At 36.4% G+C, this 27,951-nt stretch overlaps 2 protein-coding genes across 2 annotated transcripts; both read right to left on the bottom strand.

Annotated features, from left to right (window-relative positions):
• Positions 1 to 2,959: 2,959 nt before the first annotated feature.
• On the bottom strand, positions 2,960 to 6,543 carry LOC109690928 (interferon alpha-21-like). Its single transcript, XM_020170605.1, has 2 exons — positions 6,438 to 6,543; positions 2,960 to 3,546 (listed from the first exon to the last, which is right to left on the bottom strand). The coding sequence occupies exons 1-2, from the start codon at positions 6,541 to 6,543 to the stop codon at positions 2,960 to 2,962; spliced, it is 693 nt and encodes a 230-aa protein (XP_020026194.1).
• A 13,561-nt stretch (positions 6,544 to 20,104) lies between these two features.
• LOC109689103 (interferon alpha-4-like) lies at positions 20,105 to 20,635 on the bottom strand. Its single transcript, XM_020167858.1, has one exon. It carries the CDS (start codon positions 20,633 to 20,635, stop codon positions 20,105 to 20,107), a length of 531 nt encoding a protein of 176 aa, XP_020023447.1.
• Between the last annotated feature and the right edge of the window lie 7,316 nt (positions 20,636 to 27,951).

Below are 27,951 nucleotides of genomic sequence, written 5' to 3'. Positions count from 1 at the left end.
AGACTTAACACTGTCTTATCTCTGTTGGCCAATAGGAGGCGCTGGTCATATAGATATCTTGAGTTCCCGGGGTAAAATGGATTCTGCTTTCTCTTTCTTTTTAGCTACACCTAATATTATGTCACTGTAATAAAGACATTCCCTTACTTCTAAAAATATTCATCAAAAGAAAAAAGAAAAGCCCCTCATATAGGAATTTCTGACGAACCGAGAACTTTCATTCAACTTTGACTTTAATTGGTCAATTTGTACTCTTAAGGGGAAATTCATGGCCAGAAGACACAAGGGCAGGGAAAACAGCTGTATAAATCTGTAAGGCAGGTCAATGAGGAGCGATTGAGCAGAGCACTATGGGGCTTTCTAAAGGGAAGGGAAATGCTTCCTGTGGTTCCATAATGAAAGTATGTGGTCCAGAAATGTGTCACATTAGAATTAGTACGAGAATACTACCCATATTCACTTCAGTAGAGAAGACTAACTTCTTTTCCAGGTATTTCTACAAGTTGCCATTTCCTGACTGAACTTAAATTCACATCCATCCTCCATGTGAAGGGTGTCTGTTTTTTTGTTCTTCTACAGAACTCTTCTCAGAATTCCTTAATTTTTTTTAATTCTCATGTTTCCCCCCACACTTTTCCAGACATTTTCAAAGCCACCATTTCCTGTCTGAATGTATTTTTTTTTAAATGAAGAAGGACAATTTTTCCCTGCTCTAGAATTCATGACAAAATTCTGCTGTTTTTAGGCTACCTCTTTTGGAGGTCAGTTATTGGGAAGTAGGACCCAGTTCATACAAATTTTAATAAAAGACAAATAATTTTCTCATATACAGTGAAAAAAATTAGCAAAACCCTACCACGTTTTAAATAGTACTCTATGGGATATACTATGATAAGTGCTTTAAAATGCATGTGTTCTTCTACTTTTCACAACAGTACAAATATTTTAAACCAGTTTTATTTATTGAGAAAGCTGAGTTTTAAAGAGATTGAGTGAGTTACTTGCTATCACACAGATGTCCAAGCAGAAAAGAATGCCAATGAAGCATCCTTTATGGTGATGTATTAATGATTTTACTAGTTTTGTGTTCTGGATTTTGGTTATAAATGCTGTATCTTCTTTTATTCTGGAATTACATGCAATTCTTCTTTGCTGTTTGAATTTCTGTGCTTCCTGATTTATTTTGAACTGCTTTTGACATTTTCTTGAACTTTGGTATTGAGAGATCTTTAGATCAAGTCTCCTACTATATCCATGGTAGTTTGCTTATTTTGGAATCTGCATGAGTTTTAAATATTCATAAAGCCGGGAAATTACAAGGAGTGATACAAAAGAAGTCTTACCATATCCAGCTGTACTAAAAATGAAGTGCATTTTTTTACAAGTAAAACAATTTGATAATGACACAAGATAATTAATAAAGTAAATAAATTCAGAAGTCATTACATCATCAATGTTAATGGGATTTTATTATGAATGATTCAGTTATCAATTTCTGCCTAACAAATTAACAAAAATTGAGGGGATCACTGATATTCATAGTATTATTTAAAACAAATGCTAAATTATTGCAATTGAGTATGCTATGATTTAAGATATATATGTTAAACATGTTATTTGCCATTGCATCAATTACTCAGAATCTATCCAGAAAATTATATTACAAAAAAGGAAATTTATGCAAAGAAATAAATGGCCTACATTGCCCTCAGAATTCCATGATATATCCTTCACTACTTCTCTTATTTCCAACTTATCCAATGTGATTTCTGCTTATTAATTCCACCAAATGTTGCCATTAATGTTACCACTGCCATCTATTTTCCAATATACTGGGCAGATCCAGTCCATACCTTGCCTGAATTCACTGGTTCTGTTTCTAAAAAGTTTATTTTGTTAATTAGACTTTTACCACAATGTCCTTGTAATGTGAGGCTCTTCTCCTTGTTTTTTTTTTTTGTGGCTCTTTTCTCCCCTTCCTTTAAAGACTGTTGATCCTCAGGATGAAGTTAAGTCTCTTTCAACCTCTCTGTCTCTCCCCATATGTCTACCTTCCCTTTAGGGCTTTCAGTTGCTGTGTATGAACTTCGAGCAACTGGCTTTGTATTTTGGAAATTTATTATCCAATTAGCAGTGTCCATTTGCACATACAGATGTGCCATCAACTTACAGAGGCTATTTCTGCTTTCATTTTTTTAAGTCCTGGCATGCCACAATCTGCCTTTTACTGAAGGAATTTTGTGCTTTTTCCTTCTTCTCATTGAATCAGTTAACAGCTGATATTAACTAAGTATGATTTTTGTTTTTAAGTTTCTTTACCTATGAAAATCAAAGATACAAGAGAGCAGGAATTGTATTTGTTAGGTTCACCTCTATAGGACGAGGTCAACATTCAACCTGGTTTAGAAAAAGTCTTGGTTTATTTTTTTGCAGTGTTAGGTATCCAACCAAGAGCCTCAACACACTAAGTAAGCACTCATCTACTGAGCTACATCCCAACATGTTAAAAATTCAGTTTTTATTCATAATTTGAACATATTAATGATGATAAAGGATTCCATCTTCCAATTCTTTATAAGGTTATGTAATAAGTTATGGAGTTTCTTTTTGAAGAATAAGCTCATGAAAGAAGTTTTCTATGCTAGAAACTTAAAGCAAAATAAGAAATGTGCCATTTTAAAAGAACAAATTTTGTTGTGTTAACTACAATGTGAAAGTGCAAATAAATTAAACCACCAAAAATAATTTAAATCTTAAAAATAGCTAAATAAATAAATAGGTAGATAGATAAATCAGTGAGCATTGAATACAATGTTTCTAATACTCCTGAAAATACCTCACAGATTGATGGAAGATATGTCACAAACGTAGCAAAAATGAGTCTTTGCAATGGCAGACCTAATGAACATGAGATACATTGTATTATTCACTAAGGGTCATTTCCATGATGGAGCAGGTCTCATTCTTCATTTCTTAATCTTTTCTGTAAGTTTGCTGATAAAGAGAAAGATCTCATGATTTCTCCTCTGACCACCTCCCAAGAACAGGGGCTGTATTTCTTCTCTCTCAAGTACAGAGTGATCCTGTGGAAGTAATTCCTCACAGCCAGTGTGGAGTCCCCACGCATCAGGAGAGGCCTTTCCTCCCCCACCTCCTGTGTCAGACAGGCTTCCAGTTCTTTCAGCTGCTGAGAGAGGCCAGTGCACAATTTGTGCAGAAGGGTCTTCTCCCAAGCAGCAGAGGAGGCCTTTGTGCTGAAGAGGTTGTAGATCTGCTGGGTCATCTCATGGAGGACTGAGCTGGCTTGAGCTTTCTGGGCCTGGTTGCCATTGAATTCTTCCTGGGGGAATCCAAAGTTGTTTCTGTCCTTCATGCAAGAGAAAGGAGAGATTCTCCTCATTTGTCCCAGGAGTATCATGGCCCTCCTATTTCCCATACCATAGGTCTGTGGCAGGTCACAGCCCAGGGAGCAGGTTGATCTGAGCCTGAGAATCAGCAGGGCCACCAGTAGAGCAAACAGAAAGGCCAATGGGGATGTTGCAGATGCTGTTCACCTGGCTGAGGTGAATGATAGTGGACCTTCGCTTGTAGGTCTCTGAAGACCATCAGGTGCTTATTTGACTTAAGTGGAGAACATTCAATGTTCCATTTCCTGAATACACTCCCATGACTTTCCACTTCTGTTTTTGTTTTCCTTTATGCTTTCAAACTACTTGGGTTTAGAATGGCATTTCCAACCATTTGGTTCTCCCTCCTCATGCTACCCAGAGCTTTTTAGATTTTTTTTTTCCTAATAGAAATCCTGATTAAAATTCAACAGCACAGATATATGGTAACATATTTATATATACTATCTACATCTTTACTTTATGCATAAAAAAGAAAGTGCAAATTTCAATTATTTAAATGACACAAAAAATTTAAGCTGAAAGTGAAATTTAAAAGCCTGTAATAGTCTATTTAATTTTATTAATGCATTTTTGCTTTAAGCAAAATTCATTTGCTTATAAATTGTGATTTTTTAAGAATTATATTTTACTGGTAATTTAGTGACTTTTAATGTAATGTGTTTACTTATGTAAATTGTAGCAAATCACATTATGAAAATTTTTATTTATAAAATATATAATGCAGTGTACAGAAATCCAGAAATCTTTCAAAACTCATAAAAATATTTAAAATACAAAGTATTTAAATTTTTATTTATGTAAATAGATTTTAGTTTTGTTTCACATGAGAACATAATTTTTAACTTCACTAGCTGCTAAATAATATCAAGTGACATAATTATTAATACATTGAATAACTTTACTAGAACTAAGAAACAAAATATGATCAATAGGTGTTTAACTCCCATAGACCAAAACACATTAAGACACTCTGAAGTTCAAACATAAGCAATACATACAATACTTTTCTCCATCTTCCATGAACTTAATGCCAATGTTTCTCCAGGGATAAAAGGAAACTCAAGAAAAGGAAACAAACACTAAAGAAAAAGATTTTATTAGAGTTCAGATTTGGAAGGCCACAAAACCTGGCAATATCTAAGACTGGTTCATAGTCTACAAACTAATTTTCTTCCATCTGGGAGGCATATTGTCCCCAATCAGAATACAAGACTAAGAAAATATTAGTTTTATTTTAAAGAAAAATTTTGCATTAGAAATTTTTGAGAATTCACAAAAAGATTCCAACTTTAGTTAATTATGACCAAGAAAAGAAAACTGTTTGTGTCCTAATGACAATAATGGGAAGTAAGTATAATAAACTAAATGGAGTATACAATTTTCCTGTATAGCATGCAAAATAGTATATAAATTTCTTTTTTAATTTCTCTTTCCTAGAAAGGAAAAGTTGTCATTTTTTGTATTGCAATGATTGGGGACAAAGAAAACAAAATAATGCCTGAATGTGATTAAAATGAAAGAAGGGAAGCAATATTTCAGTGAGAAAAACTAGTGACAAAACATAATGTAGCTAAATTCAACCAAGCAAATGGAGAGTAAAGGATGGGGTAGAGCATAGACAAGATGGTTGAGAGATGTATGTTAGAATATAGAGCAGGTGTGGGCTCAAAGAAACTATCCAATCCTGGGTCCATGGATTGTTTTTAGCTTTGGTGATTCCAGCCTTCAACAGTCAAGGAAGACACATAGTCCAACCCAGAAGAGTTTATAATAAGGTGAGGCAGTTCAGGGGTGTGTGTGTGTGTGTGTGTGTGTGTGTGTGTGTATGAGAGAGAGAAGCAGAGAGAGAGAGAGAGAGAGAGAGAGAGAGAGAGAGAGAAAGAGAGAGGGTCTCTTGCCTATGTGGTTCTTTGGACTCTCTATGTAACTGAGGATGGTCTGGTACTCATGATCCTCCTGCCTCAGCCATCCTAGTGCTGGGGTTACTGGTTTGAACCACCTCACCTGGCTCTAGGAAGTCAAATTTTAAAGAGCACTTTATTCTTTCTAGATAATGGAGAAGGGTTTATTGCATCAAGATCTCCTTAAGAGCATACATGAACTCCAACATCAATATTATTACTCTGTGGCTGACAGGAAGCAAAGGAAATGTTAATTTTTAAGGATATTTCTTTCAGTTCAATAGAGTTAAATAATAAGGAAAATACTAGTGAAAGGAACAAAAGCATGAAATTTTGTAAGATGCTCCTTGTCAGTTAGACATTGTTCTTCCATCAAATATTAACTAGGTTCATCCCTCTTACCTTCCCAGATCAGGTGTGTTTATAGTAGTATTGATATAGACTAGGTGCTGTTCTTTTCATTAACCAAAAATAAAATCTGTCCTCATTTTCCATAAAGAACACCCTTGTTTTGCATAGGTATAAAACACCTACTATGTGCCCCAACCCCATCAAGGCACTGAGAATATCAGAGAGTAAAGCAGACAATATGGGTTCTACTATTATGTCAATATGCAAATGAGAGAGAGAGAGAGATCCCAGGTTGCTAGTGAACTGTGGAGTCTTTATTGGCACCCAGAAAATCTCACCCTGAGTCCTTACCTCTTCCAAGCTCTCTGGAGATATTTCTGGCCATAAAAACCAGAGCTGGTTCTGGACTGATTAGTGTTTTCCAGTGGAGACCTTCCTAAGTAATGGCAGTCTTCCTCTTCATAGGAAAGCCTCATTCACTTATATCAGATACATTACATAATCCCTTAATTGGTCCCATTTTATTTGCATGTTATATTATCATTTTGTATTTCAGAATGTGCCTTCATAAGATTGAATGTACTTTAATAACATGTTGTGGAGCACAGTGATATACTTACATATAACTCGTTGAAATCCTACATATTTCTATCCATTTGTTCATTTATTTATAAGGCTTTAGATTTCTGTTACCACAAGCTTAAGAGTCAGGGCCATGGTCTGGAGGAATTAAGTAAACTAGAATGAAACCCATGAGGTAAGACTCAGAGCTCACACACTGAAAGGATGGCAGGTGTAAAACTGGAACCAGTTCTGGAGCTATGAGGAGAGTCCAGCACGTCACATGAGGAGGACTGAGATGACAAAAGACTCAGGACCATGTGCTTTGCCAACTTCTTTTTTTATTAGGATATATTCATTGTACAGGGGACATTCATAGCGATAATTTCAAATAGGCTTATATTGTATATTGGTTAGATTGCCCCCACTCATCCCACCCCCCATAACCCACTCTTGCCCCACTTAAAGCCATCTCAAGAAGTTTCATTGTTCTATTTCAAATGAGTATATGAAGTCCATCAACCATATTCTCTCATCTTACTCTCCTTCATTCACACCCTATAAGAATGCCCCCCCCACATGTTCTTGTGCACTGTACCTATTTTATAGTCCTGTCTTTCATTATTAATTTTTAAGTCAATTTTCAAAGGAGTTTCTTTACATATTCCTGCTACAAGTATACTTTACATTGGTCAGTTCAACCCCTTCTGTTGCTCTCCCTTACCCCTTCCCTTACACACCACATTTATCAACAGCTTTCAATACTTATCCTTATATCCTTTACTTTCACAGAGTTTATGTATTAAAATATTGTTGACACACTATTATTCCCTTTTTCTTTCCCTCCTTCCCTGAGTTCCGTTGTCCATTCCACTGTTATAAACATGTTTTACATATAAGTTTGTATATGATCATGTTTGCTTATTTGTGTATATAAAATCTTTTGGATCTATCTTCCACATATAACAGAAATCATGTGGCCATTATCTTTCTGAACCTGACTTACTTCACTTAACATGTTGCACTCCAATTGCATTCATTTACCTTCAAACCATATGGTGTCATTCTTCCTTATGGCTGAGTAAAACTCCAATATATATATATATATATATATATATATATATATATATATATATATATATATTGGAGTGTGTGGGTTGTTTCCATAGCTTGGCTATTATGAGCTGTACTGTGATAAACATCAGTGTGCTAGTATTTCTGTTGTATCCTGACTTACTTTCCTCTGAACATATGCCCAGGAGCAGTATCACTGGATCATATGGCAGTTCTATTTTTAGCTTTTTGAGGAATTTCCATACTGCTTTCCATAATGATTTTACTGATCTGCATTCCCACCAACAGTGTGTAGGAGTTCCTCTTTTGCCACTTCCTTGCCAGCATTTGTTGTTTTTGCTCTTGAAGATGGCCATTCTAACTGGGGTGAGATGAAATCTGAATCTGGTTTTGATATGCATTTTTTGATAGCCATGGAAGTTGAACACTTCTTCATGTATTTATTGGCAATTTGTGCCTCTCCATGAAAATTCTCTGTTCAATTCATGTGCCCATTTCTTCATTCAGATGCTGATTCTTTGGGGATTGAGGTTTTTGAGCTCCTTGTAGATTTTGGATATTAGTCCTTTATTGGATGAATTACTACAAAGATTTTCTCCCATTCTGTGGGCAGTCTCTTAGGTCTAATGAGTGTTCCTTTGCTGTGCTGAAGTTTTTAGTTTGATGCAGTCCCATTTATTCATTATTGTTGAGCCAATGAAGTGTATTTCTTACTACCTCCTGCAGTTGGTTCAAAGTTCCAAGACTTATATTAAGATCTTTCATCCACTTTGAGTTGATATTGGTACAGGGTGAAAGACAAGTATCTTCTCATTCTTCTGCTTGTGGATATCCAGTTTTCCCAGCAGCATTTGTTGAAGAGGCTATCTTTTCCCCATCATGTGTTTTGGGTTCCTTTGTCAAAGATCAGTTGGCTGTAGATGCATGGATTCATGTCTGGGTCTTCTATTCTGATCCATTGGTCTTCTTGTTTGTTTTTGTGCCAATACCATGCTATTTTTATTGTTATGGCTCTGTAGTATAGTTTGAAGTTGGGTATCATGATGCCCTCAGCATTGGACATTTTGCTCAGAACTGCTTTGGCTATTCAATGTCTTTTGTGTTTCCATATGTATTTCAGGATTGATTTTTCTATTTCTGTGGAGAATATCATTGGACTTTTTTTATTCATTTATTCATATGTGCACATATTGTTTGGGCCATTTCTCCCTCCTGTCCCCACCCCACTCCCTCTGCCCTATTCCCCTCGCTCCCAGGCAGAACCTGCTCTGCCCTTTTTTCCAATTTTTTTGAAGAGAAGACATAAGCAATGATAAGAAAGACAAAGCGTTTTTGCTAGTTGAGATAAGGATAGCTACACAGAGAGATTCCTAGCATTACTTCCATGTACAAGTGTATTACAACATGAATTGATTCATCTGTACCTGATCTCTTCATTACTTCCCAGTCACCTTCCCATATTGACCTCTGTTGCTTTAAGGTTACTGTATTAGCTCCACTGCAGTGGGCACATCAAACACTTTCAAGTGTTGGGCATCCTACTTATCCCCATTCCTACCCTTAGTGTGTGACCCAAGTCCAATAACATCACTGCCTTTGCCCTAGATCTAAAGTCCACATATTAGGGAGAAAATACAATTTTTGGTCTTCTGAGCCTGGCTAACCTTGCTCAGGATGAAGTTCTCCAGTTCCATCCATTTACTTGCAAATGATAAGCTTTCATTCTTCTTCATGGCTGAGTAAAACTCCATTGTGTATAAATACCACATTTTCTTAATCCATTCATCAGTAGTGGGGCATCTTGGCTATTTCCATAACTTGGCTATTGTGAATAGTGCTGCAATAAACCTGGGTATGCAGGTGCCTTTGGTGTAACCTGAGTCACAATATTTGGGTATATTCCCAGGAGTGGGATTGCTGGATCAAATGGCAAATCTATGTTTAGATTTTTAAGAAGCCTCCATGTTGTTTTCCAGAATGTTTGCACTAGCTTGCATTCCCACCAGCAGTGCACAAGGGTTCCTTTTTCTCCACATCCTTGCCAACACATGTTGTTGGTTGTGTTTTTGATGATAGCTATTCTACCAGAGGTGAGGAGGAATCTTAGTGTGGTTTTGATTTGCATTTCCATTATGGCCAGAGATGGGGAGCATATTTTAATGTGTTTTTTGGCCATTTAAATTTCTTCTTTTGAGAAAGTTCTGTTTAGTTCAGTTGCCCATTTCTTTCTTGGGTCATTGATTTGGGAGTTTAGTTTTTTGAGTTCCCTGTATATTCCGTTTATCAATCTTTTGTCTTATGTATAGCTGGCAAATATTTTCTCCCACTCTCTGGGTGGTCTCTTCAGTTTACATAACATGTCTTGTGTTGTGCCAAAGCTTTTTAATTTTATGTAGTTCCATTTGTCCATCCTTTCTCTTAGTTGCTGAGCTGCTGGGGTTTTATTGAGGAAGCCCTTGTCTATACCTATTACTTCCAGAGTGTTTCCTGCTCTTTCCTGTACTAACTTCAGAATTTAGTGTCTGATATTAAGGTCCTTGGTTCATTTTGAGTTGATACTAGTACAGGGTGATAAACCTGGATCTAGTTTCAGTTTTTTGCAAGTACATAACCACTTTTCCCAGCAACATTTGAAGAGGCTGTCTTTTCTCCATCATATGTTTTTGGCACTTTTGTCAAAAATAGGTTGGGCATAGTTGTGTGGATTCACATCGGGGTACTCTATTCTGTTCCACTGGTGTTCATGTCTGTTTTTGTGCCAGTACCATACTGTTTTTATTGCTATTGCTTTGTAATATAGTTTGAAGTTGGCTATTGTGATACCTCCAGCATTGCTCTTTTTGCTGAGTATTTTCTTGGCTATACACAGTCTCTTCTGCCTCCAAATGAATGTAGGGTAGCTTTTAGCAATCTCTGTAATGAATGTCATTGGGATTTTTATGGGAAGTGCATTGAACATGTACATTGATTTTGTTAGTATAGCCATTTTGACTATGTTGATTCGACCAATCCATGAGCACAGGAGAACTTTTCACCATCTGTAGTCTTCCTCAATCTCTTTTGTCAGGGGTTTGTAGTTTTCCTTGTAGAGGTCATTCAAATCCTTTGTTAAGTTTACTCCTAGGTATTTATTTTTTTGGGGGGTATAGTAAATAGAATTGTTCCATATAATCTTTCTCAATGTGTTCGTTGTTGGTTTATCGAAAAGCTAATGATTTTTGAATGTTGATTTTGTATCCTGCCACCTTGCTATAGCTGTTTATGGTGTATAGGAGTTTTTGGGTAGAGTTTTTTGGGTATTTAAGATATAGAATCATGTCATCTGCAAATAGGGATATTTTGACAGCTTCTTTACCTATTTGTATTCCTTTTATTTCTTCTTGCCTAATTGCTATGGCTAGGAATTCCAGGACTATGTTGAATAGGAGTAGGGATACTGTGCGGCCTTGTCTCATTCCTGATTTTAGGGGAAATAATTTCAGTTTTTCTCCATTAAGTATGATGTTGGCTATAGGTTTATCATATATAGCCTTTACAAGGTTGAGGTACATTCCTTCTATTCCTAGTTTACCTGAGAAAACATTTGGATATTATCAAAGTCTTTTTCTGCATGTATTGAGATGATCAAGTGGTTTTTGTCTTTGCTTCTATTAATATGCTGTATTACATTTGTAGATTTGTGTATGTTGAACCACGCCTGCATCCCTGGGATGAAGCCAACTTGGTTGTGGTGAATGATCTTTCTGACATTTTGTTCGATTTGGTTTGCCATTATTTTAATGATGAATTTTGCATAGATGTTCATTAAAGAGATTGGCCTATAGTTCTCCTTTTATGAGGTGTCTTTTTCTGATTTTGGGATGAGTGTAATACTGGCTTCATAAAATGTGTTAGGCAGTTTTCCTTCCCTTTTTATTTCATGGAACAGTTTGAGGAGGGTTGGTATCAGTTCTTCTTTAAAGGTTTGATAGAATTCAGCAGAGAATCCATCAGGTCCTGGACTTTTCTTTTTTGGGAGACTATTGCTGTTTCAATTTAATTTTGTTTTATAGATCTTCAGGTGATTGATATCCTCTTGGTTCAGTTTTGCTTGGTAATAAGTATCTAGAAATTTTTCAATTACTTCAAGATTCTCGAATTTATTGGAATATGTGGTCTCAAAGTAGTCTCTGATGATTCCCTGGATTTCCATGGTGTTTGTTGTTATCTCCCCTTTTGCATTTCTGATTTTACTGAATTGGGTTTTTTCTTTCCTCATTTTAGTCAGGTTTGCCAGGAGTCTGTCAATCTTGTTTATTTTTCAAAGAACCAGCTTTTTATTTTTTTGATTCTTTGTATGATTTTTTTGTTTCTATATCATTAATTTTGTCCCTTATTTTTATTATTTCTCCCCTCCTGCTTGATTTGGGTTTTGCTTGTTTTTGTTTTTCTAAGAGTTTGAAACATAGTTTTAGGTCATTTTTTGAGATATTTCTGTCCTTTTAACATATGCATTCATGGCTATAAACTTTCCTCTTAGGACTGCCTTTGCTGTGTCCCAGAGGTTTTGGTAGGTCATGTTTTCATTTTCATTAACTTCCAGGAACCTTTTAATTTCCTTGTTTATTTCATCGATGACCTACTGGTCATTGAGCAATGTGTTGTTCAGCTTCCAATTGTTTGCATATTTTCTGCTTTTTTTGTTGTTGTTGAGTTCTAGTCTTAATGCATTGTGATCAGATAAATGCAGAGGATTATTTCTATTTTCTTATACTTGCTGAGGCTTGCTTTGTGCCCTAAGATAAAGTCAATTTTGGAGAACATTCCATGGGCTGCTGAGAAGAATGTATATTGTGCAGAAGTTGGATGAAATATTCTGTAGACATCAGCTAGATCCTTTTGATCTATGGTGTGATTTAGTTCTAGAATTTCTGTATTGATTTTTTGTTTGGATGACCTATCTACTGGTGATAGGAGGATATTAAAGTCTTCCACTACCATTGTGTTGGAGTCTACATGTGCTTTTAGGTCCTTCAGAGTGTGTTTGAGGTAACTGGGTGCACTGATTTTGGGTGCATATAGGTTGATAATTGTTATTTCCTTTTCATGTATTTTACCTTTTATTATTATGGAGAGTCCTTCTTTATCTCATTTGATCAATGTAAGTTTGAAGTCTATTTTGTCTGAGACAAGTATTGCTACTCCTGCCTATTTTTGGGGGCCATTGTCTTGGTAAATCTTCTTCCAGCCTTTCACCTTAAGCCAGTGCTTGTTACTGTCAATGAGATGGGTCTCTTGTAAGCAACAGAATCTTGGGTGTTCCTTTTTAATCCATCTTGCCAAATGGTGTCTTTTGATGGGAGAGTGAAGTCTGTTAACATTGATCACTATGTTAGTATTGATAGGTATGTGGTGATTCCTGTCATTTAGTTGTTTTTGTAGTTTAAGGGCTTGATTGTGTGCAGCTTAATCAGTGTCACTTCTGATTCCTTGTCTTTTCTTCTCCTGTGGCTTGGTACTACCTGTCCTTTCATGGTTTTACTTGCTTTCATTTCTGTGTGCAGAATTCCTTGAAGAATCTTTTCTAGTGGTGGCTTGGTGGTCATATATTGTTTTAGTTTCTGCTTATAGTTGAAGACTTTTATTGCTCCATCTACTTTAAATGATAGTTTTGCTGGGCACAGTATCCTAGGGCTGAAGTTCTTTTCATTTAGTGCCCAGAATATTTCACTCCATGCCCTTCTTGTTTTAAGGTTTCTGTTGAGAAATCTGCTGTGATTTTGATGGGTTTACCTTTGTCTGTTATTTTTTTTCTCTCTTACAGCCTTCAGTATTTTTCTCTATTATCTGTGCTTGTTTTAATGATTGTATGTCATGGGGAATTTCTATTTTGGTTGTCTTTTTGGTGTTTTGGAGGCTTCCTATACCTGAATGGGCATAGCTTTCTAGATTTGGGAAATTTTCTGTTATTATTTTGTTGAATATATTATGAATTACTTTTGCTTGCACCTCTTCTCCTTCTTCAATGCCCATGATTCTCAGGTTTGGTCTTCTGATGAAGTCAATGAGTTCTTGCATATTTCCTTCACAGGTCTTGAGTTGTTTGACTAATAGCTCTTCAGTTTTTCCCTTAATTTTGATTTCATCTTCAAGTTCTGATTTCATCTTCTACTTATTCTAGTCTGCTGGAGTGGCCTTCCACTGTGTTTTGTATTTCTGTTTCATTCTTTTTTCTGAGGTTTTCCATATCATGGGTCACTTCCTCTTTCATATTGTCAGTTTGTCTTTAATTCATTTCTCTCTGTACTTATAGTGTTCTCTGTTTCACTTTGGTGGTTATTTAGGGCTCCAATGAGTTCATTTATTTGTTTCTGTGTCTTCTCATATTCTTTATTTTTGTTGTCTTGGAATTTCTTGAGTGCCTCTTGTATGTTTTGGTTGACCATGTCTAGCAGCATCTCCATGAAATTCTCAGTGATTTCTTGCAGGATTTCTTCTTTGAGGAAGTACTTGTGGGCATCGTTGAGTTCCTTGGTGTCATTTATCTTTGTTTTGTTGATTTCTGGAACTGGGTATCCATTTTCTTAATTTTCCTCTGAATCCTGTATTAAATTATTTTGGGGGGGGAGAATGGTTTCTATCCTTTTTTCATTTTCCCATCATTCTACTTGGTACTGTGCAACTATGTTCTTGATAGGGTATTGGTGGTTTCAATCACCTGTTTTCTTTCTCTTGGCTAAATTCTGTTTTGTGGGTGTATTGGATTTTTAGCTTATTGTATGTATGCTATTTCTGTCCCTGGTTTGGGTGTAATTTAACTAGTATTAACTAACTGACAATAGTAAAACTAACAAAAGAAAAGAAAACAAACAAAAAATCCAAAGAAATCAATGGGGAGAGATGAACAAACAAACACAAACAAACAAACAAGAAACAAAACAACGAAACAAACTCACAAAAGAACTCCAGGTTCAAGAACAATAGAATTTCAGTTTTAGTAGTTCTGGTGATACTCCTTCAGCATCCAGTCCTGGTGTTGGTGTTTAAGCAGAAGTTCTGTCTTAGTTTTTCCAGGTGGTTGGGGAGTCTTGCCAGGTTTTCTTCTGTCTTTCAGTGGCAGTTGCTTAGTCAGCTCCTCCTTCAGCGAGGTGTGGCTTGTCCTCAGGTTCTGGAGATCAGCTCTGTAGCCCACCAGCTGTCCTGCTTTAGAATTAGGTTTTCACTGTGTTGGTTTACTGGGGGCTTCTTTGCCTCACCCCCTTTCTCTGGGGCATGGTCAGCAATCCCACAGCCAGCCTCCTGCTGTCAGTGTGTTGTGATGGTTTGTTGATTGTTTTTCAATTTTGCAGTGTTGTTTGACTTTGGATGTTGCTCAGTTGCTCAGAAGGTTAGCTTTGTGGACTGCTACCTTCTCTATTTCAGGCAGTAGCTTATCACCTGCCCACTGTCAGCCCTTCTGCCTTTCCAGACATTTGTTTACTGAAAGTTTACATGGAGATCAGCTTCTTGCTCCTGCCCCCTTCTCCACTGTGCTTACAGCATCATGCCTCCTCTGCTGTGTGTTACTTTTCAGTTCCTTGTTTATTCAATTTTTTGTTTTGTTTTGTTTTTCTTTGCAGGGCAGAGTGTCAGTCTTCCCAGGGGGCTATGATGGTTTATCCCAGGGGTGGCTAGGGGAATACTGCCTGACACTTGGTGCTCACCTGTTGGTCTGCTGAAAGTCTCCCAAGCAGGTTTGGAGCTGGCATCTGGTGGCATGGTAGCCCTCCTGTTTTCTCAGTGTAAGGTGGAGTAGCAAGGCTTTGTTCAGGCTAGGGCCTTAGGGTGTTGAAGTTTTGATTCTTTTTTGTGCTTTATCTGCAAGTGTGGCTCCAGCATCTCAGCAAGATTTTTGATTTATAGAGCTCACACTGTCTGCTTCTGCTTCCTAGTCATCATCTTGGATCCTCTGTCAGTGGAATTTTGATAGAGATTGCATTGAACATATATATTGCTTTTGGTAGTATGGCTATTTTCACAATGTTGATTCTGCTGATCCACAAGCATGGGAGATCTATCCTTCTTCTAATGTCTTCTTTGATTTCTCTCTTCAATAGTTTGTATTTTTCACTAAAAAGATCTTTAGTTTCCTTCATTAAATTTATTCCAAGATACACTATTGTTTTGAAGCTATTGTAAGTAGGATTGTTTCCTTGATTTCCTTCTCAGTCTGTTCATTGTTGGTATGCAGAAAAGCTACTGATTACTGGATATTGAATTTCTATTCTTCTATTTTGCCAAAAGTGTTTGTGATTTCTAATAGTATTTTGGTGGTGTTGGAGTTTTTAGCGTCTTTTTGGTATAGGAGCATTTCATCTGTAAGTAGGGATAGTCTGACTTCTTTCTTCCCTATTTGAATTCCTTTTATTTATAGCTCTAGTCTTATTGTTGTGGCTAGGAATTCCAAAACTATATTGAATAAGAGTGAGAGAAGTAGACATCCTTGTCTCATTACTGACTTAAGCAGGAATGATTTCAGTTTTTCTCCATTTAGTTTAATGTTGGCTATATGTTTTATTATTATGTTGAAGAACATTCCTTCTATTTCTAGTTTCTTCAGTGCTTTTATCATGATAAGGTATTGAATTTTGTCAGAGGTTTTTTCTGCATATTTTCTGAGCACCATGTGATTTTTGTCTTTACTTCTGTTTATGTGTAGTATTACAATTATAGATTTGTGAATGTTGAACCATTCTTGCATTCCTGGGATGAAACTCATTTGGTCATGGTGTCTGATCTTTTTGATATGTTGTTGAATTCTGTCTGCCAATATTTTATTAACTTTTTTGTCTATATTTATGAAAGATATTGGACTGTATTTCTCTTATCTTTGTTGGGTTTTGGAATGAGTGTAATGCTGGCTTCATAGAATGAGTTTTGTAGTGCTCCTTCCTTTCTTTTTCCTGGAAAAGTTTGAGGAATATTAATATTAGTTCTTCTTTAAAGGTTTGGTAAAATTAAGCTATGAATCCATTAGGTCCTAGGCTTTTCTTTGTTTGGAGATGTTTTATTACTCCTTCAATTTTTTTGCTTATTTTAGATCTGTTTAGGTGGTTGTTGCCTCTTTGGTTCAATTGTGGTTGGTGAAATGTATCTAGAAAGTTATCCATTTTGTCTAGATATTACAGTTTAATTGAATATAAGTTTTCACAGTGTTCTCAAATCATCCTCTGGATTTCATTAGTATTTGTGGTTATGTCCAATTTTTCATCTCTGATTTTATTATTTGGATTTTTTTCCCTCTTCCATCTAGTCAGGTTAGCTAAAGGCTTATTCATCTTGTTAACGTTTTTGAAGAAACAACTTTTTGTTTCATTGATTCTTTGAATAGTTTTTTTGTTTTTCTTTTTGGTCTTGATAGCATTGATCTCAGTCCTGATCTTCATTATTTATCTCTGTTGGTAAGTTTTGGGCTTGGTTTGTTCTTGTTTTTCTAGAAGCTTAAGGTGCAATGTTAAGTTGTTTATTTGAGATGTCTCTGTTTTTTAATGTAGAAACTCATAGCTATAAACTTTTCCCTTAGCACAGCCTTTACTGTGTCCCAAAGGTTCTGGTAGGATGTGTTTTCATTGTTATTATATTCTGGAAACTTTTTGATTTATTCTTTTATTTTTTCAAAGATGACCTACTGGTCATTCAGAAGTGTGTTGTTCAGTCACCATGTGTTTGAATATTTTCTGTAGTTTCTTTTGTTGTTGAGTTCTAGCTTCATTCCATTGTGATGTGAAATGATACAGGTATCATTTCAATTTTCTTAAATTTGTTAAGACTTGCTTTGTGTCCTAAAATATGATCTATTTTGAAGAAAGTTCCATGATCTGCTGAGAAGAATGTGTTTTGCATGGTGACTGGATGAAATATTCTGTATTCATCTATTATGTCCATTTGGTGTAAAGTGTCTATTAATTCTGATGTTTCTTTGTTGGTTTTTTTGTCTGTATGACCTATCTTTTGATATCAGTGGAGTATTGAGCTCTCCAACTATCATTTTGTTGGGGTCTATCTGTGTTTTTAAGTCCATTATATTTTTTTAGTGTAGTTGGGTTCACTGATGTTTAATGCATATATGTTAAGAATCTTTCTATCTCTTGATGAACTTTTCTTTTTAATAATATAAAATGACCTTTATTGTCTCTTCTGATTTTAATCTAAGGCCTGATTTGAATAGCTACTCCTGTCTCTTTTGGGGGTTCATTTGCTTGGAAAATCTTTTTCTACCTTATCACTCTTAGCCAGTGTTTGTTTTTCTCAGTGACATGTGTTTCTTGTAAGCAACAAATGGTTGGGTCTTGTTTTTCAATTTAATTTGATATTCTATGTCTTTTGACTGAGACATTGAGGCCATTAACATTCAGTGTTAGTATTGATAGGTGTGTGACGTCTCCAGTAATTTATTCCTCTGATGTTTACTTTTCCTCTGTTCTTTGTTTTATTAGTCTGCTTGATAAAAATTTTTTCTTGCATTTTCCTGGTTGATCCTGATTTCTTTTTCCTGTGTGTAGAATTTAAGCATTTTTTGCTGTGTTGATTTGCTGGTCATGAATTCCTTTAGTTTTTGGTTTTTGTGGAAGTTTTTATTCTTCCTTCAATTGGGAAGGATTTTTTGCTGAATACACTAGTGAAGGTTTACAGTTGCTTTCTTTCAAGGCCTGAAAAATATCTTTCCATGATTTTCCTGCATTTAGAATTTCTGTTGAGAAATCTTATGTTAATCTAATGGATTTGCCTTTATATGTGACTTGTTTGTTCTCATTTGCAATTATCAGTATTCTTTCTTAGTTCTATTTATTGAATGCTTTGATTGTGATATGTCTGAGAGTGTTGCTTTTCTGGTCCTGATAGTTTGGTATTCTGTAAGTCTCCTCTACCTAGATTTCCCTCCATTTCTCAAGGTTGGAGAATAATTTATCTATGCCCTTAGTTTGTATCTCTTCTCTTTCTTCTATGTCCATGATTATAGATTTTGTTTCTTAATGATGTAACAGACATCTTATAAGTTTCATTCATATTTTCTTAGCATTTTTTCATGATGTTTGACTTTTATCACATTCCTACCCTTAGTCTTCTGTTCCTGATAATCAGTTTTCAACTTGCTCCACTCTGTTAGCAAACTTTTCTCTTTTTGTGTTAATTTTGGATATTGAGCTATTCATTCAAAATTCATTTCCTATTATTTTTCAGGATTTCAATCTCTTCATTGATTTCCTCTTTCATATCTTGCATGGTCTTCTTAACTTCATTTGTTTGAATTCTCTTTGAGCTCTTTTAGTTGTTTATATCCCCTTTGAGTTCAATCACTAGCTTATGTGTAAACTTTTTGATACCATTGATCATTTTTATTATTATTTTGTGGAATTCAATATTTGATATTTTATCCTCTATATTGTTGCTTAAATCCTTAGTGGTGGAATTAGTTTTTTAGGGAGAACTGTTGCCTTGTTGGTTCATGTTTTTATGTTGAAATTTATGCATCAGGGGTAATTTTTAGTTGGAGATTCCAGTCCTGTATATCTCTTTAGTTGAGGTTTTAAGAAAGACCATACAGGACTGGGTGTGGTTGAGCTCTGGTGTGTTTTCTTATCTCTAGATGTGGGGAGAGTAGTGGCTCAATAGTATGCCCTTCAGTTTACTGCTCCCAAGAGGCTGGATTCTACTCCATCTTCCACATTGGGTGAAGAAGTTTAGCTGCTAAAGCTTTGACAGTAAATAAGCTGTAGCCTTGAAATTAGAGCAATCCCTAACAAACATCAATTACTGCTACTGTTCTAGTATCTTTAATTGTCTATTGAAGGAAAAATAAATCTTCCTGATCACAGAAGACTAAAGAGATTAAGGGTTGTGCTGGGGGGGAGACACGGGATGAGCTCTAGTATATAATATGAGATGAAATGCTTAACAGAAGGGATTCACCGAGAGGCAGACTGGGATAGGTAGAGAAGTTTAAGTACGTATTAAGATAGGGGACATGGAGGGGAACAATGGAGAAAATTGAACAGATAGACAAAAGAATAGAAACATACAAGATTGAAAAACATCTGGGAATCTATCCACTAAAAGTATTGATAAAACATTGACCAAAGGGCAAAAGATGCAATCTGATAGTGCCAAGATGCTGAGGTGTACTGTTACACAGTCTGGTAACTACATATAGTAATATAGTATTCAGTAATATACTGCACACTTCAGAAAGCTAGGAGGAATGGATTTTCAAGATTTTCACCAGAAAAGTAAATGATGGAGGAGAAAAATATGTTTACCCTGATTTAAATATTACCCAATGAATATGTGTATAGATGTTTTAATGTAATCCATTCATGTATAGAATTTTAAATTTTTATTTATGAGTTTAAAAGTAATTTAAGAAATTTAAAAGGAATGAAAGAAGTAACAATTCCCAATATACTATTCTAAACATTTGATGAAGAAAGAAAAATAAATTGATTGCATATACTACAAATATTTTATTAGATTAAACCCAATGTAAAGTTGTACATGATGTTATATAGATAAAATAATTTAAATCTTATAGATGTTGAAATAAATACATATTTATGTATATAATAAATATAACTACATGATATGAGAAACAAATGCCTATAGAGAGAGTTGAACAAAATATTGCTTAATGCTGCTGAAACCATTTGACATACAGATTGAATTCATGTCACAATTACAGCGAAATGAATCTTTGTAATTGTAGACTTGTGGGTATAGTTTCAGGTGCATTAGTCATTGAGAGTCATTTAATTGTTGAACCAGGTCTCATTCTTAAATGTTCTTGCAAGTTTGCTAAGAGAAGACTCTCATGATTTCTGCTCTGACAACCTCCCAGGCACAAGGGCTGTATTTCTTCTCTTCCAGGTAGAAAGTGATCCTGTGGAAGTATTTCCTCACAGCAAGTGTGGAGTCCTCATGCATCTGAGGAGGCTCTTCCTCCCTCACCTCCTGTGTCAGACAGTCTTCAAGGTATTTCAGCTGCTGAGAGAGGCCAGTGCAGAGTTTGTGTAGAAGGGTATTATCCCAAGCAGCAGAGGAGGCCTTTGTGCTGAAGAGGTTGTAGATCTGCTGGTTCATTTCATGGAGGACAGAGATGGCTTGAGCCTTCTGGGCCTGGTTGCCATTGAACACCTCCTGGGGGAATCCAAAGTCATTTCTGTCCTTCATGCAGGAGAAAGGAGAGATTCTCCTCATTTGTCCCAGGAGTATCAAGGCCCTCCTATTTCCCAGGCCAAAGGTCTCAGGCAGATCACAGCCCAGGGAACAAGCTGATCTGCAGCTGAGTACCACCAAGGCCATCAGTAAAGCAAAGGGCAAGGCCATTGGGAATGTTACAGATGCTGCTGGCCTGGCTGAGATGGGTGATCCTGGACCTTAGCTCTAGGTTCTCTGAAGACTTGATGTGTTCATTTGACTTAAGTAGGGAACGTTCCATGCTGCATTTTCTGATTGCCCTCCTCTTACTTTCTGCTTCCCCTTTTACTTCCTTTATGCATTTTCTACTTGCATTTTGCAGTGTTTCTCACCCACATTGGTTTTCATTATCACTTCCTCTGTTCCCCTCTTCCAAAGCTTTTGTAGAAATTTATTTCATACAAAAATTGCCTTTAAACTTAACAGACATGTATATATGGTTTCTACAGCTCTACTGTACACTTGAAGAGAGTTAAGTTTACCTTTCTCAGAAAAGAAGTGTTAAGGATGACATAGATTAACCTAAAAAGCTAAAATCTTTTGAACTTTAATTTTACAACTAAATTTTTAGAGTATTTTCATTCAATTTATACATGTAAATTATATGTGTCAAGTTATGTGGAATTAATTGATGGAACAATATACTTCAAAACCATGAAAACTATTTGAAAGGTGAAAAATTGAATCATTTTCCTTACCTAGTTTGGTTGGAATTTATTTTTACTTTTGTCTCATATGGAAAAATAATTTTTAATTTCACTAGCAGATATTTATCCATGCAGTGTCACCAGCTTTCTTTGAGGATTTCACAAAATTACTAATGTGTTATTAAAACACTTTTGTAGACTTATAGGATAGTACATCAATTCTTTGCTTTAATTTTAAAATCCTACGGTATATTTATAAGTTTTGATGCTCAACTATTACCATATCCAACAAGATAGCCAATCACAGCCCATATCATTTAAAGGTCTCCTGCAAGAATATGACTTTGCGATCAAACAAATGAGGATATTTCTCCCTTAACCCATCTATTCATCACGTGTTCTAATCTTTCAAACATTTTTTTCTATCTTCCTTGAAGAAAATGTCAATACTTATTTTGTGACTCAGATACTAACCCAACAGGAAAAAGGAGTCTGACTTTGTTGGATAGAATCAGTCTTTGGAGTAAAACAGACCATCATACCTTCTCAGATTTGTGCAATCCCGAAGAACAAATTTTTGTATCATTAGACATGATGTCATGACCAACAATAATGTGATTCTTTCAATATCATTACTTTGAATCTTTCTTTGCATATTTGAATTTAACTATAACTTACCTAAATTAATTTCATAGGATCTAAGTTAAGGAGATTCTTATCAAACAAAAGAAATCACCTTTGTTGTAAGCTCATAAATGGATAAATGTTTTGTGTAAGGAGTTAGGTATCCTTAGCCCATTAAATAACTTCTTTTACATTATTTGGAATGGGAAATGGGAATACCTTGGTTTTTTGGGGAGGTTGGCTTTTGTTTGTTCTGTTTTGGTACTGAGATTTGAACCCAGGGCCTCATGCTTGCTAGACATGTGATCTTCCACTAGAGCCAATTCCCTAACTGGTATGGGGACATCTTTAACAAATCAGCTCTTTAAGAACTCTCTAATAGTCTTACTTACTGTGTCATCATCAGTATCCAGTGTAATCATTCAAGAGTAAATTATACAGCTGCAGTTCCTCAGATTTCCCCTTCATACTGATAAGTATTCATGTAGAGTTATCCTTCATTTCATGAATAGTCTTATCCTTTGATTCTTTGGGATCTCCAGACACAAAAAGATATGGAAAAGGGACATTTGCTTCTTCTATTTCCATCAGTTTTTGTGAGACAATACATTCCATTTCTGATTGATTTTAAATCCTTTGCATATAATAAATAGCATACTACTTCAGGTTTAAAATGGGGCCTATGGGCACAATAGCTCTCATTCCTCTTCACACTTGTGTATACTCTCACTTCTGTTTACTAGACATACAGCCAGACATTTGACCTGGATACCTGATTACATCTTCAGGAACTTGTAAAATACCTCTGAGCAGGTAAACTATTTTTTCAATCTTGTGTCCTGGACTTTTAGCCAGGTATTTATCACTTTAGAGCTTAGTTTATGTTTATGAAGAAATCATCCTTGTGGTAATGGTGGAAATAGGAATACGTAGTACATTTCTGATTTGAGAGGATGTTATCTAATTGTACTTTTAAATACTTCATGGTCCATCAAGGAAAGTTATCATTGAAGTTTTTTCAGAGAAATATAGAAAAGAAAACCATTTGGCATTAGGACACTTTCTTCGAATTTGTACTTTTATTATTTATAATATCAGGATAAGCATGTTTAGTACCCAATGGAAATTTGACTCTTAAATTTTGTTTTCGTGATCCTCAAAGACCTACAGGGAGTTACATGATGATGATCTCTTCACTCTTCATATACTAAGGACACAACTTGAATTTTGCAATGTGGTGCAAGACATCTTCCTTATATTCTTTGTTCTTTGTTATCTTGTACCTGTGTATTCAGGAACCAATGTAAGTGCTTCTTTCAAAGAGTAAATGATGCTTGGAATTTAATGACATCTTCTCTGAGATTAAATTGTGAAATTAGATGTTAGGATAGAATTTTTGAATGATGTGCTTGCAGCAAGAAAATTTGTTTTCCTTCTAAAATACATTAGTGCAAGTAGGGTAAAAGTAAAGAGTGGGCTGAGGGTGTGTTTCAAGTAATAGAGTACCTGCCTAGCAAGTGCAGACTCAACTACTGCTCTGATCCCAATAAAGAAAAACAAAATGTAAAATTGAATTCAAGGAACTTTCAAAATAGACTTCCTTCCTGCCATCTTTATATATTGGTGTCATGAGGATAATTTACCTCACCTAAATATGGGTGGATGTGAATTTTTTGTGTATGGTCTTGACACCTAAATAAACCCCAATGTGAGTCTCACTACTTATTTTCTTCTGGAATATAGTAGAATGGGCTCAACCACCATAGACTCATATGTTAAGGATGGCAAACACCTAAAACTGATAGTCTGGTCCTTCAAAAGTTGTTGGCCTCCACTGAGGAAGACCAAAAAAGCAGTCATCTGATCAGAAATTCTTGTTCTTAGCCACTGTTTGAAGTAAAGATCAATTTGCCTGGAGATCTAATTATGATGGTTTCTTTTTTATCAGTTACAAAAACTAGCCTCAACCTCACTGAAAAGTGTTTTTAATATATACCATTGTTAAAAATTTGTCCTATAAAATGTATTTGAGTCTTTGCAATCTGAAGATACCCTCGAGTTTTAAAACAAATACACCAAACATTAACTTTTAAGTAAACAAATGACCTTATTTATTCAGAAAAATAAATCATTCTCTTCTTTCTCACAGTTATGTAAACTTATAATGCCCAACGTAAGCATACTTTTAAAATAATCTCATGGATTTGTTTCCAAATATTTTCCACTGGGGCAAAAATCTTACTTGGTTTTTCTTTTTTGGAGTTAGAAAAAATGACATTAGTTCTTAGAAGGATGAGTGTAACTTTGTTCTATACTTGCTGACATTTCTGTGAGGATTGCTGAGGAGGGAAAGGACGCTTAGATTCCTCCCGTGACCACCTCCAAGGCACAGGCGCTGTATTCTTTTTCCTGAAGATAGTTGAGGATTGCTTGCAAATAGCTCCTAACAGCAACTCTCCGGTACCGAAAAAACGGAGTTTCTTCATTTACAATCTTTGGTCCTTTCAGACTCTGACCAAGCGTACAGAGGACTATTTTGTCCCAAGCACCCGTTGTCCTGTGCCTTGAACAAGTAGAAGATCTGTTGCAGTATCTGCCTACAGAAACAGGTGGTTTCTGTCTTCTTGGTTTGGATGATATTCCCATTTTCCAAGGACGTTTGAAAACGAATCCGTCAGTCAGGCAGTTGTGAGAGGGGATTCTTTTCAGCTGACTTAAGAGCTGAAGGGTATCCCTGTTTTCCAGGCCACGCCTCCAAGGCGTGTGCCCCCAAGGGAGCAGGCAGGGCTGGAGCTGAGCATCACTCCTGCCATGAGCAGGTGTGGAGCACAGTGAGTTTGGCGATTCTCTCCACGGCCTCTAGGGGGCGAGCTGGCGGCTCTCAGGATTAGGGAGTCCGGCAGCAGGAGAGCGAGGCGCTGGCGGCTGGCCATGTCGCCCTGTGCTGCTTTCATATTTAATCCTCCAGGACGGCCGCTCCGGACGTCAGAGCAGCCAGGCTCCGCCAGCGCCCGGGACGGCGTGTTCGTGGGCAGCAGCGCGGGGCCGCATTTTGGGGGGCTTTGGGCTGCCATTGCGGGGAACCTGCGGAGGCTGAGTTTAGAAAGAGACTCCAATTTCAGGGAGGGGAGCTTGGTGTTCACTGATGGGGGCTTTGCTGAGGCCAGAGGGTCCTGTCCAGAAGGGAGCCATAGTTTATGTTGCATGTAAGCTCGTGGTTACCACTTTTTTGACCCTTTCATGTCCTGAGTAACTGTTTCTCTCCGATCCAGTTTCCTACTTTTATTTTGTATGGGAAGTGTGTCATCCTTTATGTCCGCGATAAATTGCAGATTTTTGGATCTGCATGAGATTGTAATATTCATAAAACCAAGAGGAAAGTTACAAGGGGATAGGTAAAAGAATTCTTATGGGCTGTCCCCATGAATTAAGTTGTAAATCTGCTGCAGTCATGTGAGGAAACAAATTCAATAACTTGTTAAAACCAATAATTTCCAGGAATCATTGTAACATAAGTCGTAGTGAGATACGTTGATGAAGGACTGAGTTTCTTGTCTAATTCTGCCTGAAGAATTAACCACTGTCTTGCTTGCCAGTATTTAAATGTTACTAATTAAATTCATGATGAACTATATTGTAATAGCTATTGTATAGTATTACTGTATGGATGATTTAATATAACCCTCTTTATTAACATGGTTCTTTGACGTACATTGGTTGCATAAAAGCTACCAAGAGAAATGTTTGCAAAACCAAGAAGAATACGGACTGCATAACCAACATGCTTTTCCAAAACACTACTTTTATTTATTTATTTTTCTTTTATTATTCATATGTGCATACAAGGCATGGGTCATTTCTCCCCCCTGCCCCCACCTCCTCCCTTACTACCCACTCCACCCCCTCCCTCTCCCCCCCACCCCCTCAATACCCAGCAGAAACTATTTTGCCCTTATTTCTAATTTTGTTGTAGAGAGAGTGTAAGCTATAATAGGAAGGAACAAGGGTTTTTGCTGGTTGAGATAAAGATAGCTATACAGGACATTGACTCACATTGATTTCCTGTGCGTGTGTGTTACCTTCTAGGTTAATTCTTTTTGATCTAACCTTTTCTCTAGTTCCTGGTCCCCTTTTCCTAGTGGCCTCAGTTGCTTTTTAGGTATCTGCTTTAGTTCTCTGCGTTAAGGGAAACAAATGCTAGCTAGTTTTTTAGGTGTCTTACCTATCCTCACCCCTCCCTTGTGTGCTCTTGCTTTTATCATGTGCTCAAAGTCCAATCTCATTGTTGTGTTTGCCCTTGATCTAATGTCCACATATGAGGGAGAACATACGATTTTTGGTCTTTTGGGCCAGGCTAACCTCACTCAGAATGATGTTCTCCAATTCCATCCACTTACCAGTGAATGATAACATTTTGTTCTTCATGGCTGCATAAAATTCCATTGTGTATAGATACCACATTTTCTTAATCCATTCATCAGTGGTGGGGAATCTTGGCTGTTTCCATAACTTGGCTATTGTGAATAGTGCCGCAATAAACATGGGTGTGCAGGTGCCTCCGGAGTAACCTCTGTCACAGTCTTTTGGGTATATCCCCAAGAGTGGTATTGCTGGATCAAATGGTAGATCAATGTCTAGCTTTTTAAGTAGCCTCCAAATTTTTTTCCAGAGTGGTTGTACTAGTTTGCTTTCCCACCAACAGTGTAAAAGGGTTCCTTTTTCCTCGCATCTTCTCCAACACCTATTGTTGGTGGCCAAAACACTACTTTTAAATATTTTTTTTTTTTGCTCTTCTGGGATTGGAGCTCAGGCCTCTGTCATTGGAACCACACCCCCAGTCCTAGCTCTTCCCTCTGCCCAGGGAGAGTCAGATCATCTGAGCTCCTTGGATCAGCTTCTTCCTCTTACAGATATGATGTGGTGCTTCAGATCCAAATGTGATGCTAAATACAGTTATCTGCACATTTTTATGATTTTGGATTTTTAAAGAATTTTATACATTCTTTTGATTTAACATTTTTCTAGGCAAAGCATGTATTGCTGCCTGGGAATTACTTACTTTTTCATCTTAATGCTAGAACTAAAATAGCAAAGTAAAAACGTTAAGAAAAAGGTCCTAAAACATTCTTTCAATAATTTTGAGGGATTTTTTGTTCCTTTTTCCTGCCAACATTCTTGGAAAACTTCCATTGCAGTTCAGAAGACTGAAGCAAATGGAAAAGAAATGTGAGTCTGAATATGATGAAAGTGAAAGTAGGAAAGCAACTAGCTCTTGGGAGAGAAAAGAAGGAGTTCTCTACTGCTAGTCATCTTTCATAATTTCCAGTGTCATTTGCTTCTTAATTCTATATATATATGTCTCTCACGATAGGCTTTTCAATCCATCTATTTTCCCATTTTAGTGACTGATCCAATACACAGAGCAGCTTGCTGATAGTCAACAAGATTTTTCTCTGAATGCTCCCTCCTCAAATGAACACAGTGGAACCATATGAGAAGACTTAGGCATTGTAATTCTGTCAACTGTAAACTCAGTATCCAAGTAGCAAAGGACATTTGCACTTAATGTCTGTCAATAATTTATAGGACAGATATCTCTCATTTTGGTTTCAGGTCTTAACATGCCTGGTCCAGGGATTGTTTCCAGCTTTGCAGAGTCCAGACTTTGATAGAGAATCAAGAATGTCACAAGCCAACTCAGAACAGTTTATAATGAAGAGAGTTTCTCTCTCTCTCTCTCTCTCTCTCTCTCTCTCTCTCTCTCTCTTTCTTTGTGTGTGTGTGTGTGTGTGTGTGTATGTGTGTGTATTTTTTTCAAGGTCTTGGGTAGCCCAAACTTGTCTGGGTTTCACTGTGTCACTGAGGCTGTCCTCATACTTGTGATCCTCCTGCCTTGGTCACCAGTACAAGGGTGTTAGGTGTGCACCAACTCAAACACTCTAGAAGTCAACTTTTGGAGAGCATGTTGTTCTTTCTGGATAATGGATGAGGTTTCATTGCATTAAGTTCTTCTCTATGGAGAAAATGAATTCAAATGTCAATATTATCTTTCTGTGTCTGACAAGAAGCAAAGGAAATGATTTTTGGGAGACTTCACCCAATTTAATAGAGTTCAATAATAAGGAAAATGCTAATAAAGGAATGAAATTGTGTAAGGTGTTGCTTGTCAGTTAG

The sequence above is a fragment of the Castor canadensis genome, chromosome 13, assembly GCF_047511655.1.
Source record: "Castor canadensis chromosome 13, mCasCan1.hap1v2, whole genome shotgun sequence".
In the NCBI taxonomy this organism is placed as follows: domain Eukaryota; kingdom Metazoa; phylum Chordata; class Mammalia; order Rodentia; family Castoridae; genus Castor; species Castor canadensis.
This window is presented reverse-complemented; position numbering and strand designations above follow the sequence as displayed.

Coding starts and splice junctions, on each gene's coding strand:
- LOC109690928 (XM_020170605.1), bottom strand. CDS start 6,543: ATGGTCCTGAGTCTTTTGTCATCTCAGTCCTCCTCATGTGACGTGCTG. Junction 3,547..6,437: donor ACCTGCCATCCTTTCAGTGT/GTGAGCTCTGAG, acceptor CCAGGTGAACAG/CATCTGCAACATCCCCATTG.
- LOC109689103 (XM_020167858.1), bottom strand. CDS start 20,635: ATGGCCTTGCCCTTTGCTTTACTGATGGCCTTGGTGGTACTCAGCTGC.